Genomic DNA, 18,933 nt, shown 5'->3' with positions numbered 1-18,933 from the left:
TATTATTTACCAAAAAATATATATTTTATGTAATCTGATGGTAAAATTGTGTTTTGATACTTCCAACGTGGCGGAGTAATACCTCACTTCACCCGGTCTCGAGAATTTTCTAGAACCGTGGTAGCAACAGGGTCATTCTTTTGGCATCTGATTGGTTGAAAGAATTGTTTGTTTGGCCAGTGATTGGTTGCCGTGTTACAGTAAGTACGGCTTGGTAGCTGTTTTGCATGTATGACTATGGTTTTATAACACAGATTCGATTAAGACCTAAATAGCAGATTTATGTAACTTAACGACAGTGCAACCGTTACAACCATGTAATCTGTATTTTCGAGAAATTTCCATTTCATGACCTCTCAACAAGATATCCTTATTTCCACACCCGGAACTTGTCGAGTCAAATAAGTGGTTTAATGTCACATGCAGAGGGGTCGTGATCAGATAGGAACTCGGTCGACCTCCAACAAACGTGTTTTGTTAACAGATGGAGGTATGCCTGGTAAACATATGCTACCAGCTGTTGTGGCACTGGCAGCGGGGTTAAGTAGGCTACTTGAAGGAACAGTGCTAACTGACCTCATTACCCACCTTGTTTTATTCACTCTCAGTTGATATCCACATATGATATTTGTTGTATTGCAAACTATTTTGAGAACATGAATACTATTCAACAGCGTGTCCAAGTATCATATTTGTTAAGCAGAATTTGCTGATACTATTTATAATGGAATGTAGTCATGTCCATGTGGTTGTATAGTCAGGTCTACTGAAATGAATGTGTAAGGCCTAGAGACCATATGATGTTATCTTAAAGATATAACATTATATTATATAAACATTCTTTTTTAAGTCTGTATTCATTGCCCTTAATTAATGTGGCAGACATACGACCTGATTTTATTCTATGTGCCCTTCCTTGAACTATCAACTGCTCAAATGATAATGTTAAATACTGTTTGCTGGTTTAATGTAGGTTATAGTATTAATTTCCATCCCTAAATAGGCCTTAAAATTACATACTTCAGCAAACAACGTTAAACCTTGATTGTAACCATCCGATTTTGCATATCATGGCACACCTACTGTCCAATGAGTAGACACATTTTGAAGCCTTTTTTGACATGAACTTGTCTTGTAGATATAACTTTTAACTTGCTTGCTTTTTCAAACTGGATAAAGTATACATGTAAGTTTTGAACTGATTTGTATCTCTCTTGGTTATGGTTTGAATATTTATACCACAAGTGGCAAATGATTTTTGTATTCTAAGTTGAACAAGGGCTTATTCATCCTCCTGGGAGCATAAGTCTGAGATTTATTTAACAGGATGTTGATGCTCAGATACAAGAAACAAGAAAGTTATTAAGTTTTAATTAGTAGAAAATTTAGTAATAATAAAGTCAATCAGACTAGTGTTTTCTAGTACATGTACATCTCAGAAAATAAGAATATCATGTAAAAGTCAGAATCTCCATAAAGCTTCTCAACAGATGGAAGCATGAAGTGCTCTAAAATATGGTAGAAGACTGACAGCGTTGACTCTGGACTTGATAAAGCACAGTGGACCAAGACCAGCAGATGACATGGCATCCCAAACCATCACTGACTGTGGAAACTGAAAACACTGGATTCTGTACCTCTCCACTCTTCCTCCAGACTCTGGGACCTTGATTTACAAAAGAAAACATGACAGGACTTTGGACCACTGAGCAACACTTAAGTTCTTTTTCTGCTTAGCCCAGGTGAGACACTGATGATGCCTTAGGTTCAGGATTGGCTCCACACTTGGAACAACACACTGTAGCCCATTTCCTGGACTTGTCTGTTTGTGGTGGCTCTTAATACACTGACTTCAGCCTAGGCCGCCTACTTGTGAAGCCCCCCTAAGTTCTTCAGTCTGCTTTTTTTGGCAATCCTCTGAAGGCTGAGCTCATCCCTGTTGCTAGTGCACCTTTTCTTACCACACTTTTCCCCTAAAGTAAACTTTTCAAGAACATGCTTTGATACAGCCTCTGAGAACAGCATGCCCTTACAGCAATGACTTTCTGTAGTTTAACCCTCTGTGTGAAGGGTGTCAGTGATTGTCTTCTGTACAATAGTCAAGTCAGCAGTCTTCCCCATGACTGTGGTTGTGTGTACCAAAGTGAGAGAATGAAGGCTCAGGAAACCTTCATAAATTTGACTTTTCAACAATATAATATTTTGAGATAGTGGACATTTGATTTTTGTGAGCTGTAAGCCATAATCATCAAGATTGAAACAAAAAAAGTCTTGTTATGTTTTACTTTGTATAAGATGAATCTTGAACATGTGGAAATGTGACTTACTTAAGTTAGTCATGGGGAATAAAACAACTTTTAATTTATCTTCTGTTTTTTAAAAGATGCACCATTATGTTACTTTAGATTAAAAATTGTGGCCTTCTAATTTTAAGGGCACTAAAAAGGGATTATGAGGAGTATAAGGTTTTCTGTATTGTGAGACTTGGCATTTTTCAAGTACAGTGAGCTGGTTTGTAACAGCATGGCACTGTAAGCTAAATTAAATCAAAAGGCAAAAGCTCAGATGATAGTCTTTAACCTACTGGGATCCTATTTGGGGTCACAGACATGATACAGTTCACGGAGTCCTTCTCTATGTATTTGGGTCACATCATTCCTTCTCCCCACCCCTCCAGCACGCTGTCATATGACACCCATCCCGTGATGCAGCATCCAGAACTTTCCAACACAGAGCTGAGTGTCTGGCTGAACTAGTTCAGCCCTAGAGGAATGTGTTTGTGCAAGGCTGCTGTACTTTGCCCTGCCTCTTACTCGGTATAATGGCAGCCTAACTAAGTATTCCAGGAAATCAAACACTCGATAAGGACAAGAACCTAGCTGAGTGCTTTGGGGAAGGCAGTTGAGTCAATCAGCACATGAAAAGACACAAGTCTGTCTTTGGCACTTCTTAGAGGTACACGCCTTTGATAGACGAAGACCACTTGATCGCTCTGAAGTGGTGAAAGGGGTTTCAGCTGGGGGGCTTTTAATGTAAATGTGACTCATCTGGGATTGACTTCTACTTGGGTTGTTTTACAGGCGGGGTGATCGGAGCTGTTTGGATGGGACATACAGATCCACGTCAACAGGTTACACAACAACAAGTCACACTGGTTTCACTAGAGTTAACAAGGAACACCTGAGTCACTCAATCAGTGCTATTTTTATTGTTATAATAAAGGATTTCAAGTATGACTTTCTATTCCCCAAAATACTTGAAAGTATCTAATAATGTCATTTTCTTTGTTTTTAAAGAATGGATTTAGTCAAACATACAGGCGGCTGCCACTGTGGGGCTGTTCGATTTGAAGTCTGGAGTTCCCCTGACATCCTTGTTTTTGATTGCAGGTAAATTAAATTACTTTCATTTTCAATCTTAAATAGCAAATTTAAGTATGCCAAATGAAAAAAAGCTGTCAAAACGTGTGGTTTTGGATCTTAAATACATTTGTAGTCCTCTACTAAAACTGTCTGAAGTGCTTCATTTTACGGCATGTTTTGTTGCGTAAAAGAATGACGCTAATATATAATATCTTTTTTGTCCAGCTGTAGCATTTGCACTAAGAAGCAAAACCGCCACTTCATTGTTCCAAAAAGTAGCCTCAAAATCCTACAGGTGGTAAACTAAACATTTAGATTTTAAAGATGGTAATTTAGTTCCCTGGGCATTTGAAGTGAATAATTTGATGTTATTTTTCTCCTCCCAGGGCCTGAGTAATCTGACCACTTACACGTTTAACTCTCACACTGCTAAACACACCTTCTGTAAAACCTGTGGGGTTCAAAGTTTCTACTCGCCACGCTCTAACCCTGATGGATATGGTATGACTGCTCATTGCATACACAAGACAGACACACTATCCTGGTGTGGTGTAAATGGACTTCATGACTGTGCAATGTTTACTCCAGACTGACTTAGCTGTTTACCAAGAACTAACACACCTAGAGCTATTGAACGGCCTATGTTGTTGTATGTGTCAATTTTTTTTATTATTTTCAGTCGGTGGTAAATAGTCCATTTTGTTCCATCAGTTAAGCAGTAGAGGAATGATGTACATTAAGATATCTTTCTATAATAAGCTGCCTTTTGTTGTTGTTTTCTCCCCAGGCGTTGCTCCACATTGTTTAGATCCGGGTACCATCCGCAGTGTGACGGTTGAGAAATTTGATGGAGAGAAGTGGGAAGAAACTATGCAAGCTAAGAAGCATATCAAAGACTTGTCCAAACCTGTCCAGACATGTCCTCCATAGCCGCGGCAGCTGAGAGAAACTAAATAACACGTCCTGAAATAACGCCGCCTGAGATACTCTGTCCAAACTTTAATCATCTTCAGTACATCAGAGATATTATACAGTACTTTCAATCATCTTTGAAAAATAAAAAACTTGGTTCTAAATCAAACACAATTGTTGTTTTTTACAGTGCAATGACAGAGAAGGAGCTTTGAGTAGCAAAACGTCAGAACTTTGTGTTTTTAACACTCAAGTTTCGGAGGTGCTTACAAAAATATTTTAGGCTATTTTAGCCAGTTGAGTGTTAAAGAAACCCTTGTTCCCAGTGAAAAACAGCTATTTATATTTGTCAGTTCGCTCAGCACCACAGTTTTTGATCATTTATACAGTTAATTGTACACACAAGTGATTATAAGTGTATTTCCACCAAGCAGTACTTTTTAAACCCTTATTTGACCAGGAAACCAGGAAAAAAACTAGTTAAAAAAATCTATTTTCAAGAGCGTCCTGGTCAGGAAAGTAAGTAGCAGTTAACAGAGTTTTAGACCAAGATCAAGCAGCCATACACAAAAAACTATACAAAATCAAAATGCATTCAATGGAGTAAACTTGATCTTTCTTTTTATGGTTAATGAGTCCAGAATCGCTCTCCTGACCTAATGATAGCTCGTTTAGAGATCCAGATCATTTAGCTCAGCTCACTATTAATAGTTTAGTAAATTTTTTTTCTTTTTTACTGTGTATTAAACCAACAAAAATGGACAAAAGGAAATTAGCTCTCAAATAGATGCCAGCTCCTGTCATTCACATAGAAGAGCCAGCTCTTAGAACCAGCTTGTTCATGAACAACACATAATGGTATCTCATAACCTGTCATCTTGTATTGAATTATCACATTTTAACCAGTACCTCTCAGGGTTTATTTACTAATAGTACATAAGTGTTTCCTTTAAAAACATGTTTGTGATAAATGAGGGAGAAAGCTGTTCAGTTAAGTCCAAACAAGGACTGTTTTTGAGTTTGAGTCAGTTAAAATGCTGTCACACAGGAAGTGAAGAGTCTTTCAACTGATCAATAGACAGCATTGAGTCTAATGCCAATCTTTAGGTTCAGATAGGTATGCATGGCTCCCCAACAGAATGGTGCCAACAAAGCAGGATGATGAAGATCCTTTTTTTTGTACATTTTCCAATTTTTAAGAGTGAAAAGCCAAATAAGTGTACTGAACCAAACCAAACCAAACTGAACCAGACTGCTTGGTGGAAACAGCTTATCAGTGCATATAAAAGAGGTCATATAATACATTTTAAGATATTTGGTCTTTGTTGGATCACTTTAAAGTCAACATTCATTATTTTTGGATCTGAAGAGACAGAAATCTTCTTACAAAAAACAAGTCACTCAAAAAAAGGATATTTTCTAAGTAGCATCACAATGCTTGCTTTCACACATTTCTGCAATCAAACACCAACTTAAATGCCCATCTCTGCAACATTTCTGTAATTCAGTCCTACTACAGTATGAGAGTGTGAAGGTAATCACTCAGTTCCTCCCAGTGTAACGATCAGTACATGTCGATGAGTGAACTCAGTAGATCTTGAGGTTCTTTGGTCCTTGTGGGATCATTTGGAAAGTGTTTACAAACATGTAGCAAGAGAAGGCAATGTAGAGGTGACGAAACCACAACAGCTGAGAGCGATGGCAAAACATGGCCTCCTGAAAAACAACAGGTGTGAGAGGTTATATCAGCATTAGTGTGATACAGTTAGAGTTTAATTAGCAGTCAAACTATACCTTCTCAAAGTATCAAGTGTTCATGGGTTTATTTCTACAGATAAAATAAGCTTGATGAGGTTTAAAATCATACCTCATCTTTTTACCTACCAATTTTATATATACAGTATATATATATATACAGTATATACATATATATATATATATATACATATATATATATATATATACACAGTGTATATATATATATATATATATATATATATACATACAGTGCTTAACAAATGGATTAGACCACCTGTCATAAAAACGAGACAACATAAATATTTTAGAAATCTTTCAAAAACTTGTTTAAAACTAAAAAATGTTATTGTTATTTATTTGGCAAATAACAAACTGAAACAACTAAATAGTCCTTTTTCACACATAATAATCAAAAAACTTCATATTTTGTATGGCCTTCTTTATCCTTGATAACAGCTTGCATTCTTGCTGGCATTGTTTTTATGTACTTTTCCACAGTCTCTTTTGTTATTGAGTTCCAAATGGTTTCTAGCTGTTCTCACAGACTTGCTTTGGATGAAACTTTTGTGCGATCAATCTTTGAATCTACTAAATCCCAAATTTTTTCAATAGGATTCAAATCTGGACTTTGACTTGGCCAGTCCATCAGTTCCAGTACTCCAGATTCCTTTTTCTTGGTTAAAATAGTCTCTGCACAGCTTTGAAGTATGCTTGGGGCCATTGTCTTGTTGGTATATGAACCCACAACCAATCAGATTCAGTCCAGAAGGGATTCCATGATGCACTAAGATGTTGTGGTAGTTGTTCTTGTTCTTGATACCGTGGATTTTCACTAATTTGCCCACGCCGTATCCACAAATGGAACCCCATACCATAATGTAATCTCCACCGGGTTTCGCTGTGGGTGCAATGCATCTGGCATCAAAACGTTCTCCAGCTTTTCTGCGGACATAGACACGACGATGCTGACTGAAGAGTTCAAACTTGGACTCGTCTGTCCAGCGTACCTTCTTCCAGTCATCAACAGTCCAGTGTTTGTGCTCCCTGGCAAATCTGAGGCATTTCTGGATGTTTGCATGCCTCAATAATGGCTTCTTAGCAGCTATTCTTCCCTTTAAGCCTTGTTCCGTCAGTCGTCTGCTCATGGTCATTCTGAAGACTTTCTCAGACTCTGATCTAGAAGCATTCATCTCTGCCTGAAGATCAGCAGTGGTCTTTCTTCTGTCTCTAGTACTTAAAATCTTGAGGTGTCTGACATCTGCTTCAGTTAACTTTCGTTCCTGCCTCTTCCTTGGCGCATTTTGTAAGTACCAGTCTCGGCAATTGACTCCAAAGCATGCTTGACCACACTGTGAGAACACTTTATGTCTTTCCCTATTTGTTTCAGAGACCATCCAGCATCATGAAGTGCTTTAATGTGGACTCTTTAATTTTCAGTGAGCTCTCCACATTTTACCATTTTGAACAGAAATGAGAAATTTCAAACTGAATTCACCTTTTTGTACCCAAATTTGAGATGGCTCACTGGGTTTCTCTGAGAAGTCAGAAATGAATCAAACATAACATTTAACCACTAAAACTCATTTTTCTGTTCAATGCAAGTAAATAACTATAATTTGACATATTAATCAAGTAATATTAATGTGCTTTACTATTTTTTCATGTAAATCAGTAAACTTGAAAATTCATGGATAACAATAATAATTATATTTTAGCATTAAAAATATCATTTGGGTTAAAGAGCTTCTACATATTAACCATTGCAGAAACATAAAAAATGATTTTGGTAATTACCAATGCTGTTAATTTAGGGCAGCTGTGGCATAAACCTTACTTTGGGTGGTGGTCTAATAAGTTTGTTAAGTACTATGTACTATGACTATTGGCAGACATTAGCTTGAAGAGGCAATTACTGGTATCAGATGATATCAGAATTTCTGCTGTTATACAACCAACATATTGGCTGTGAATATCAGCTTATATCAAATGTAAATATTGACCATATGTACAAAGAAGTTTGTGGAGTTTTGGGCTGGGCCAATACACCTGTGTTAGTTGAGGTCTTTTTCTTTCTTTATCCCCAGACCTTCATCTTAAAAGTGTTTAAAGGACTAAAGTTTTAGGTCTGAAAAACATATTCAAATAAATTAATCTGTAAACATTAGCATATTGAATGAATGATGACGTCTTTGCCCACAGTACTGACTGAATGAAGCCTTACATTCATTCACCTCTATAGCATTTTCATCCGCTTAGATTTTACTGTTCAACAGAGTTTGATCTTTTGTTAGACACCATACACCTGTATGCTTACTCTTTAAAGAATGTAGTCAAGCCTGAATCTGGATCCCTCAACCAAGTTGACTCAACCTTATGTGATGTGTCTCTCACTAAAGCCTTTAAATACAATAAAAGCATACCTTCCTTATTTGAAAGACATTTTGTCTTAACTTCAAGTTTACCAACATATTTAAATCCATTACTAATGTCATATGAACAAGGTCCGGATGTTTCCTGAAGAAAAATAACAGACAGTCAACAAGGTTGGGGAGTTGGTTGCCCTTCACATTGACTCAGAAATGTTAGGTCAGGTCCGTTTATTTATAGAGCAACACTCATACATAAAGAATTCAAAGTACTTGCCCCAGAAAATGACTAAGGTGGAACATTTTGAAAGGGATATAACCTCAAACTCCTCTTTCTTGACAAATTCCTACAACAAATCTATGAATGCTACTAGTTAAGTTTATAAATATTTAGATACATGAAGCCCTCTGTTGGGGGGCTCTGCTCAGAGATTGTTTTGTTGAGCTAATTTCAGCCCAGAAAAAGTGTTTGAATTTTAGCAAAAATTTACAGTCAAAACATTTATTCTCTCTGCCTGAATCTGGTGCCAAATAATACTTGTGTGCTCCATGCAACCTGCAAACCTTGGATCTCTACATCTGATATGTAGAGGACAAACACATATGTTGAGTTTTGATAGATTTTCCCTCAGCAGGGGTGGAAAGTTACTCAAATCACTGTAACTGAGAAGTCTTTTTAGGCAGTTTTTTTAAAGACATTTTAAAATCAGTACTTTTCTTCTACATAAGAAAGTTTTAACCAGAGTAAGTCTACTTTTATTTGGATACAATACTGCTGTCCTTTTCCAAATCTGTTGACTACACAGTAGTCATAGTGAGAGAATGATTCCATATCACACCCCCATAGACAGTAGAACGAATTGGACAAACCCCGCTTGACGTCAGTCATCTGCTTACGATAGGTAGACTCAAATGGCTCTTGAAGCCAATCTGTGGAGGCTTCCATATTGAAATCGCGGTCTCAACCGAACCTTGGATCAACCTAACTGCCCGCCCATTAAGCGCGACGTCCTGTCAGCCTGCTAGCTAGCAGCTAGCTAGCTCTGCCTGTCAAGCTATCTGTCAATGAAATGAGATGCGCCAATCAGCTTTCATCCTAAATATAATCCAAACGATCGTGGTACAAAAAATTCACCCCCTGTACAGTGGGACCACAATGAGACACTAGCTAATGAGACCCATTTGGTGTTTTGAACCAGGCTGTAAACCAGTTTATTTCTAGTGTCAAAATCGGCTGTTTAACATGTGTCCAGACGGGACTTCCGGTGTTCCTGCAGCCAGCCTCAAGTGGACACTCGAGGTATAGCAATTTTTTGCACTTCTGCATTGGCTTCATTTTTCATGACCGGAGGTTGCCGCTTGCACACCCCACAACAACTGTCAGACACTGCAAAAACTGAAGTGTTCCTTTTAAGACACATTTGCACCATGAGTGAAGTGATCCACTGACTCAGAGTTCCTGCCGGTGACTTTAAGTGTTCCTAGAAGATAAGTGCATGTTCTTCATCAGAATTCAAAGCTATGATGTTGACTCTGCTTTGTTTTTGAGGAGACCCACCTTGCCACAGATTTGCAAGGGTTAGTGCGACTCAAACTGTAAAAGCTTTTCAAAAGTAGTTACCTACATGTAGTTTGGACTAATATAGACACTTTTAAAGTGTTAATTTAACTCTTTGTGAATTAAATTTAGCTGTGTATTTAACTTTATTAAAGAGGTATGACTTTACCTGAAAAACCTAGTTGGAAATCTATTCTCTTGGGGGTTTAACAGTAAGGAAAAATCATATTTTACTGTACATTGCTTTGGACAAAAGGTCTGCTAAATGACTTTAAAACACTGTACTGTGCAACTTATCAATAGCTACTCTACATTGACAAATCAGGCGGCTATCGGGCCTGTTACCCTCAGCTTGTTTTGCAATAAGTCTGTGTAATACTGATTCTCTTAAACTCTATATGAGTTTAATTTTCCGGAATAGGGTTGTGTTTTATTATCTTTATTTCCTTGTTTTCTAAATGTCTTATTATGCAATTTAAAATGGGACATCGTTATCTTATCCTGTTTAGTCATCATGATGAATTGAAGGTTGAATTTCCTTAATCAGTTCCTGTTATCTCCCGACCTTATCCATTTATTTCTCTTCCTTGTCAGTGCATTGTGAGGTGGGGTTGCTCATATTGTTTTATTGATTTTCCATTGCAGTACAGCACTTTGTTTTACATTTCTTGTTGTATGATCAAACATTATACAAAACTGTCTTTTTTCTGTTCATGTTGTACTTGGACACCAGCTTCTGTATCTATTATTTGTATCTTTCTTAATAAGAAGAAAAAAATCAAGCCTTACTCTGGCCTGCCTGTAGCCCTGTGAGTCGATAACACAGCAGAGACATGAAGGCAGCAGCCAGCTTACAGGAAGCTCTAGGAGGGAGATGTACTTCCTGAAGAGGCCGACGGTCACCAGGGAGAGCAAACAGCAGTCTGAGGAAGTAGACAGAGCCAGTTAGCTGTTAAAACATGAAACACTCACCTCAGGGGCAGAAAAAGAACTAGAACTAGGCCACTACCTGAGGTTGTTGTGCTTTTTGAAATGCCGTTATATTGTGTAAGAACCTTGTGCTACTTACATAAAACAATAAACTCTCTTTGAAAAGCAGCAGGTTTTGTTCTTTGACATGACTTTACCAGACTGCAATGCTTGATGTTATATGATTAGATAAATGTGGAAACTGGAATATACTTCAAAGGAGAGCATTTTATTACAAATAAGTATGCCCAAATTTTCAGTGCTCTGATGCTTTTCAATACCAAATGATTCAGTCTGATATTTCAATGATCCACTGTGTAGGGGTGTTGTCTAAGATTTCAAAAGGAATACAGATTTTCAGTCATATTTTAACCAAAAGCTTCCATGAGACACAGAGACCACAGACCGTCTCCTCTGGTCTTTTGCTTGTCTGTAATAGACACTAACTTTAATGTGTGCATCTTTATGAGACCTGGAGGAGACTTAATAAAACGTATTTGCTGACCAGTTACCAGTAAAACAGTCAGTGGAAATAGAGGATAGATAAGGCAGGCAGAAACAAGCACGCCTTCTGCATCAGTCAGTCAAAATCCTGAACCTTACTTCATGTCTCTGCAGGTGTTTTCATGTTTTTAAGTTCTTCAGAGTTTAATCAGAAAAATAACATCTTAGTTCTTTGTTAGGCTGGTTTGTCTTAGCTGCCAGCACTCACGATCATTTGATCGCCCATGGGTGCAAACCAGCTCCCTCCCTCTTCTCTCTTCACACTCTCAGCAGTTTGGGGTTGAACTGTGGCTGTATACTTTTGGGCTTTTTGCATTTATTTGGATAAGACATCTTTATAGAGACTGAAAACATGTGGAGAGAGAGTGTACCAAACAGAACCGAAACCAGAAATCCATTCCCATGACCTATGCGTCGAGGACCACTGCCTCTGTACCTGGGTGCCGGCTCTTCTAACTGAGCTAAACCAGTGCCCAAAGTAATGGATACTGTACTGTTTAAAGAATCTGGTATAATGATAAACCTTGTTACAGAGCACAGACAGCATTGTTACTACTGCTATAGCTTTGTCATGGAGCTTTACTTTTTAGGGCATTACAGGTTTAAAGCTCTTAGTAATGAGGGTAGAGTTTCTGCACAGCCAGGGGAGAAGGCTTATCAGGATCACGTTGGGCCTAAATCTCAGACGCCTCTCCTTGAGGCCACAGCAGTCAGACAGTGAGGCGTGAACGCCTGGCAATAAATAACCAAAGAGTGTGTGATTAATGACACTCCTGCTGTGTGCACGAGGTCTCACTGCAGTTGAAAGAGGGCAACGCAGGCGGCGGCAACTTTGTCCTAAATAAAGTGTTTGTTGGCTGGCCTTCTAACCATTAAACAGGCTACAGTAGCAGCTGAAATCTCATGTATGATTACCTACATAGAGCCTGCTTTGCCGCGGTCATACTGTGTTTTCTAATCAAACATTAATGTGAGTGCTCTGTGGGCTGTCATGTTTACTAAACCAGCAAAGTAAAGAGCTCACAGCCTGTCGGAGCATGTCGCCTCCTCCCTGTCCCACTTTTCTGTTACTTCCCTTCAAAAAGGTCATCATAAGCTCTGTCAGAAGCAACTGAAAGTAAGATACAAAGTCTATATGCGTCCCTTAAAAGGTTCACTTCATGTTTCACTTCAAAAATAAGGGACATAACACTTACAGCTGCAAGTTTAGGAACATAAACCACATATCTAATGTCTTCTCTTTTTCTCAGTTGATTTTCTGTGTTACTGTTTGTGAGTTTGCTCTTGATTTGCTTACGTATGATTAAAAGTCTCATTCTTCAACACCACCTTAACCACACTTTGTTCTGACTTCCTCTTACCGACGTTACTGCTATCACACATTCTCAGAACCAAAAGAACTACTCTGTTGAAGTTTGTGTCTTTTCTTTATAAGCTTTACTTAAACTTTAACATGTGCTCTAAGGCCTGAGGCTTTAGGTTTGAACAACAGCTAGTTTAATTTCTTCTGTTTGAGAAGAATGTGTTTCTTCTTTCTTTCATTATATCAAACATTTGCCAGGATTTTCCTTGTCTCTGTATTTTGATTTGACTGTTTAAGTTCCAAAGAACAGGTTCTAATTTTTAATTAGTGCCTGCAGAGCTCACTGTCTGTCAGTGTGTTGTCGCAATGCTGTTTGTGGTGCTGAAAAAAGGGAAATGAAGCTTGGTTTTACTATTAATGTTGAAAATACATTATACATATGAATCACATGGAAGCCAAAGTAATTACTTTCAGTTGCTTTATCGTTGAATGTCTATATTTAACAAACACTATCAATCAGTCATACACGGCAGAATCCAATGTTTGTTTTATCTTGTTTTGTCTGTTTCTTAAACTATAAGGGATGCACTGATACCACTTTTTTAAAAAAAACAAGTACAAATACTAACATTTGCTCACCTATACTGAGCACAAATATGAATACTATTATTACAGTTCTAAAGATTATTTTAAAAACTTATTTTATTTACAGCACATGTTCCTCACACCTCAACTAACTTAGCAGTACAGTTTTCAGCCTACTCTGCTTTTGTCATCTTCATTTCTGTTCAAATATCACCAAACTGCAGCCATGGCTCAAACTTCCCCTCCCTACTCAAATAAAAAGCCTAATGGGGCTGACATCATGAGCATTTGATGCTCCAGCATTTTAAGATTTCAACTCTGGAACGACCTTCGTCATTTTTACAGACTTCCTTTGTTTTAAAAATATTCAGATTTTTCTCTTTTTATAATTAATTAGCATTTTTCAATTTCCTCTTAATCTTTTCCTTGTGTTAATTCTCCATTAACCTGAATTTAGATTTATTTTTAATGCTTGTATCCTTTCAAATTCTTTTTTTATACTTTTTCTATTGCTTTTGTTGTTTTTACTGCATATATATTTATAAAGCTTTACTTCACTTGAACTTTTCACCTTTATTGATGTTTAACTGTTTATACTTGCTCTTGTTCAATTTTCATCACATTTCATCTACCCTCATTTTATTTTTTTGACCTCTGATTTCATACCTCACTGTTTCTTTCAATTTCTCACATCTTAAAACTTTAGTCCTCTTGGTCTCAACCTGTGCAGCTAGGTCCTGTGTTGTCTAGGTTTCTACACACATGGAATTGTTGGTACCCCTCTGTTAATGAAAGAAAAACCCACAATGGTCACAGAAATAACTTCAATCTGACAAAAGTGATAATAAATAAAAATTCAATGAAAATTAACCACTGAAAATCAGACATTGCTTTTGAATTGTGGTTCAACAGAATTATTTTAAAAAAAAAACAAACTCATGAAACAGGCCTGGACAAAAATGATGGTACCCTTAACCTAATATTTTGTTGTACAACCTTTTGAGGCAATCACTGCAATCAAACTATTTCTGTAACTTTCAGTGAGACTTCTGCACCTCTCAGCAGGTATTTTGGCCCACTCCTCATAAGCAAACAGCTCCAGTTGTCTCAGGTTTGAAGGGTGCCTTCTCCAGACGCCATGTTTCAGCTCCTTCCACAGATGTTCAATAGGATTTAGATCAGGGCTCATAGAGGGCCACTTCAGAATAGTCCAATGTTTTGCTCTTAGCCATTCTTGGGTGTTATCCTGTTGCAAGACCCATGACCTGCGACTGAGACCAAGCTTTCTGACACTGGGCTGCACATTTCTCTCTAGAATACCTTGACAGTCTTGAGATTTCATTGTACCCTGCACAGATTCAAGACACCCTGTGCCAGATGCAGCAAAGCAGCCCCAGAACATAACAGAGCCTCCTCCATGTTTCACAGTAGGGACAGTGTTCGTTTCTTGGTATGCTTCATTTTTGCGTCTGTGAACATAGAGCTGATGTGCCTTGCCAAAAAGTTCCAGTTTTGTCTCGTCTGTCCATAGGACATTCTCAGAAGCTTTGTGGCTTGTCAACATGCAGTTTGGCAAATTCCAGTCTCGCTTTTTTATGATTTGTTTTCAACAGTGGTGTCCTCCTTGGTCGTCTCCCATGAAGTCCACTTTGGCTCAAACAACGACAGATGGTGCGATCTGACACTAATGTACCTTGACCTTGGAGTTTACCTTTAATGTCTTTGGAGGTTATTCTGGGCTCTTTTGTTACCATTCGTATTATCCGGCTCTTCCATTTGTCATCAATTTTCCTCTTGCAGCCACGTCCAGGGAGGTTGGCTACAGTCCTGTGGATCTTAAATTTCTGAATAATATGTGCAACTGTAGTCACAGGAACATCAAGCTGCTTGGAGATGGTCTTATAGCCTTTACCTTTAACATGCTTGTCTATAATTTTCTTTCTAATCTCCTGAGAAAACTCTCTCCTTTGCTTCCTCTGGTCCATGTTTAGTGTGGTACACACCATGTCACCAAACAGCACAGTGACTACTTGTCACCCTTTAAATAGGCCGACTGACTGATTACAAGTTTGTAGACACCTGTGATGCTAATTAGAGGACACGCCTTGATTGAACATGTCCCTATGGTCACATTATTTTACATCTTTTCTAGGGGTACCATCATTTTTGTCCAGGCCTGTTACATGAGTTTGTTTTTTAAAATAATTCTGTTGAACCACAATTCAAAAGCAATGTCTGATTTTCAGTGGTTAATTTTCATTGAATTTTTATTTATTATCACTTTTGTCAGATTGAAGTTATTTCTGTGACCACTGTGGGTTTTTCTTTCATTAACAGAGGGGTACCAACAATTTTGTCCACGTGTGTATGTTTTTATGGCACCTATGACGCCATGCGATGTCTGCACCCTAAAGATGTCTTAGTTTGCATAGTATTTAATGATGACTTTGTTCTTGATATCTTATAATGTTTTATTATTATCTTGGTCACATTTTCATTTAGGTTCTTCAACTGTTTGGGTTCTACTGATGGTGTTGGGTGTCATTGTTCTGTTGTCTCTTTTGTTTGGGTTCTGTTGCTTTGTTCCTCTGTTTGCTTCAGCACATGTTGAAACACTTTGTAAACTCTTGTTTTTAGAAGTACTATACAAATAAAGTTATTAATGTTATCATTCAGGATTCCTATTCACCTAAAAGTATCAAATTTAGGACTGGGTGTCTTGCCTGACAGTATTTAGTTGGCTTCTCCTTTTAGATTATTTGCCTTCCTCTAATTTAAGTCTATCTCAGCAACTCAACTTTATCTACTTTTTTCCTTTTCTTTAATTTCAGTACCATTTCCTTAATATTCAGTGTACTATTATTGCCCTCACTTGTATTGTCTTGTGTTAGTGTTAATAAAATGTCAAATGGTTTAGGGCAAAATATTTTTTTTGGTCATAAACATCCAAATTTGATGATTTCTAGTACATTTGATGTCTCTATTTTATCAATATGCAGTATATATTAATATTTATCATAACTCATTTTTCTAGCTGGTTAATCTTATTTTAAATAGTTAATAATTAAAAAGCAAAATAATGCTTTTCTTGTCAGGAAAAGTCTGTAAAAATAAGAGTGGGATTCAAGGATTTTTAAGTGGGAAACTTGGCAGCCCAGATGTTGGAAAACGGAACTAGAACTAGAAATCAAAGATTTGATCAGGAAATGTCTTAGTCAAAGTGTCTGCTAAAATAAAAGACATCTCACTGGTAAAAATCAGACTTTTTCAGACTTAAAAAAGTCTGATTTCTGAAGTTTCAAATGTGCAATTTAACACTAGTTTAGAATTTTAAGGATCTGCAGGAACTCTGATTACTGTCATGCTGTAAACACTGTTTAAAATACACACATTATTGTCTTTATGTTATTATACCACATTATTGTTATGTTTATTTGCATCTCTCTCCTGTCTTTCTCCGTAAAGCCCTTTGGTTGGCTAATGCTGATTTTAAATGTGCAGTATAAATAAATGTGACTTTGATTTTGAAATAAATTTGAGTGGTTGAAAAATGTTCAAAATTTCACTTGCAATTTCTCATTCAGGAAGTGGTCAGGAGGGTGCAGAGACTGGATAAGAAGCAGTGCACTAGAGCCGACACAAGTCATGCAGAAGAGGGCGCTATGCATCCACTAAATACAGGGTGTGAAGCAGTGGTCCTGGCACTTTTGAGGATTCTTACAGTGGAGGATTCAGACCAGTGAGATGGTGCTTCTCATTAGGACGCGCTATCTCTGCCATGTTTAATTATAAAGCAGTCTGTACATTTAATCTAAAGAGCGACATGACGTCTAAGAATTTAGCAAACTTGTGTCTTTGTGTCACATGTGTACTCATATCTCTTCAACACTAACTGATTTGATTGCCCTTACACAAGAATGTGAAGACTGAAATATTTAGATGAGTAAACTGACTATATCATGAAAGTTGCTTAGGTATGATACCTACCATTGGGTAATTGTCCAGTGGCAGCAATATAGCTAAAAGTGAAGAAAAGAACAATGTTACAAGCCAAAACATGTTAAACATTACTGCAAGAGAGATTTTTCTCTCTAAAAGGCTTTGTGTGCTGGAGATTCAAATTGAAAATGTGCAAGAGTTTATTGTTTTGGGTTTTTTGACTTATTACACTACCACAGGGGAAGAAATAAATGGATGCACGCCCACAGAAAAAGCCCATGCAGCCAATGTACAGTAAAATATCTGCTTGTTTAGGTCAGATTGTGTTGATTGCTGGAGGGTTTTTCCAAAGTAGAAACAGGATTTGATATTTTACTCTCCTACAACTTATCATCAAGTCTTGGTGGGAAAACAATCAAAGTACCCCTCCAAACTTGCATTTCCTTGTGCAATAGCTGTTCACGTTGACAAAAACAAAACCCCAAAACAACCCATTCAACTGTGGAGCTCTGTGAAACGAGCGCACAGCGACTCTGGCTTCCAGCCTAATGGGAATCATGAGATGTACTTTAGAGAGCTCATGTCTTATCAACAGATGAGGCTCAAAGATCAACATGAAAGACTAACATGGCAGACAATTAAAGCTTGAGTGCAGTTTGGGGACAGAAGAGTACACTTCACTGTGCAAAACACTTTTTTTTAACCAGCAGTGTGATGCAACTTGCTTAGTTGTCCTCTCCAAAACCAGATCTACCCTCCCACCTCACCACTTCAGGGACAGGATTTACTGCTGCTCTCTGGGAGCGAAGCCGAGTGCCTCTGAGGACTCTGTTTGGATGACCTCTCAGCTATGTAACAGACCGATTCTGAAAAACATGCTGTGTATGTGTGTGTGCTTTTGTGGGGAAACATTTGGAAGGATAGATGTTGATGTGAGTCTGAATGTTCTGCATATTCTTGGACACTGTTTTATGATTCAGAGGGCTGGTTTCTTTGTGCGTGTGCGCCACATAATAACCCTGAGGATGGCATCTTTTCAAGGAAATATTGAAAAAGGAAAGTTTTTTTGACAATAAAACCTTCAAAAGTTCAGACAGTACCTGACAGCTTTATAGATGGCTGTGTGATTGGCATGGCCGCTCACTCCTCTTCCATCGAAGGTCAGCACCTGAAACAACAAAACATCTCAGTGTGTGGGTGAAAAGATGAATTCGGACATCTAAAAGTGAATTTAAATACACAGAGTCAGAAAGCACATTTTTTTGTGGGTAAGTGGAAGGGTTTCTGTGTCTGACTGTTGAGCTGCTTGGCACCGGACAACTGATATTTAAAAGCCCTTTTCTGCGTGCATGCTTGCACTCCAGAGGAAGCAAGAGGAAAGAAGGAAGCGGGTCAAAGGAGAAGAAAGTGGGCTGAAACAAAGACTGGGCTTTTCTTTGCTGAGGATTGTTCTATCATGCCTGTGTCAAGATACATTTAAACTACCAGCTGTCACAAGTTAATTATAATATCAGAACTGTTCATTTCCTCTATACGATATGATTCAATAAAGTTCTATATGATATAGCAGATAAAATATGATACCCCACTACCCAACACAATAAGAAATGATACATCTTCATACAACAGACATAGTGCATTACAATTCCAGGCATGTCTTTATATTAGATTTATTTT

General features: G+C 37.7%; 2 protein-coding genes across 4 annotated transcripts in view; one reads left to right on the top strand and one right to left on the bottom strand.

Annotated features, from left to right (window-relative positions):
- Positions 1 to 147: 147 nt before the first annotated feature.
- cenpv (centromere protein V) lies at positions 148 to 4,354 on the top strand. 3 transcript variants are annotated; one of them, XM_041801178.1, is made up of 6 exons: positions 148 to 200; positions 3,081 to 3,130; positions 3,297 to 3,389; positions 3,588 to 3,657; positions 3,749 to 3,863; positions 4,150 to 4,354. In XM_041801178.1, the coding sequence occupies exons 3-6, from the start codon at positions 3,298 to 3,300 to the stop codon at positions 4,290 to 4,292; spliced, it is 420 nt and encodes a 139-aa protein (XP_041657112.1). In that variant the 5' UTR covers positions 148 to 200; positions 3,081 to 3,130; position 3,297; the 3' UTR covers positions 4,293 to 4,354. The 3 variants fall into 3 exon arrangements, with proteins under 3 accessions (XP_041657112.1, XP_041657113.1, XP_041657111.1); XM_041801179.1 differs by lacking the exon at positions 148 to 200 and adding an exon at positions 416 to 490; XM_041801177.1 differs by lacking the exon at positions 148 to 200 and adding an exon at positions 2,745 to 2,955.
- pigl (phosphatidylinositol glycan anchor biosynthesis, class L) overlaps positions 4,347 to 18,933 on the bottom strand; it is a 35,807-nt gene continuing 21,220 nt past the window's right edge. The window contains exons 4-7 of the mRNA XM_041801176.1: positions 18,357 to 18,424; positions 17,305 to 17,336; positions 10,746 to 10,879; positions 4,347 to 5,990 (exon numbers count right to left, since the gene is read on the bottom strand). Coding sequence (XP_041657110.1) covers positions 5,862 to 5,990; positions 10,746 to 10,879; positions 17,305 to 17,336; positions 18,357 to 18,424 — 363 coding nt within the window. The 3' untranslated portion in view covers positions 4,347 to 5,861. The remainder of the gene's footprint in view (positions 5,991 to 10,745; positions 10,880 to 17,304; positions 17,337 to 18,356; positions 18,425 to 18,933) is intronic.

The sequence above is a fragment of the Cheilinus undulatus genome, linkage group 12, assembly GCF_018320785.1.
Source record: "Cheilinus undulatus linkage group 12, ASM1832078v1, whole genome shotgun sequence".
In the NCBI taxonomy this organism is placed as follows: domain Eukaryota; kingdom Metazoa; phylum Chordata; class Actinopteri; order Labriformes; family Labridae; genus Cheilinus; species Cheilinus undulatus.
Note: the sequence above shows the minus strand (reverse complement) of the source record. Positions and strands in the feature narration are given on the sequence as shown.

What these genes read in the sequence shown, in the direction of transcription:
- cenpv (XM_041801178.1), top strand. Translation starts at nt 3,298, where the DNA reads ATGGATTTAGTCAAACATACAGGCGGCTGCCACTGTGGGGCTGTTCGA. An exon ending in ATCCTTGTTTTTGATTGCAG is followed by an intron (nt 3,390 to 3,587) that starts GTAAATTAAATT and finishes TTTTTTGTCCAG; the next exon opens with CTGTAGCATTTGCACTAAGA. An exon ending in CTCTAACCCTGATGGATATG is followed by an intron (nt 3,864 to 4,149) that starts GTATGACTGCTC and finishes TTTTCTCCCCAG; the next exon opens with GCGTTGCTCCACATTGTTTA.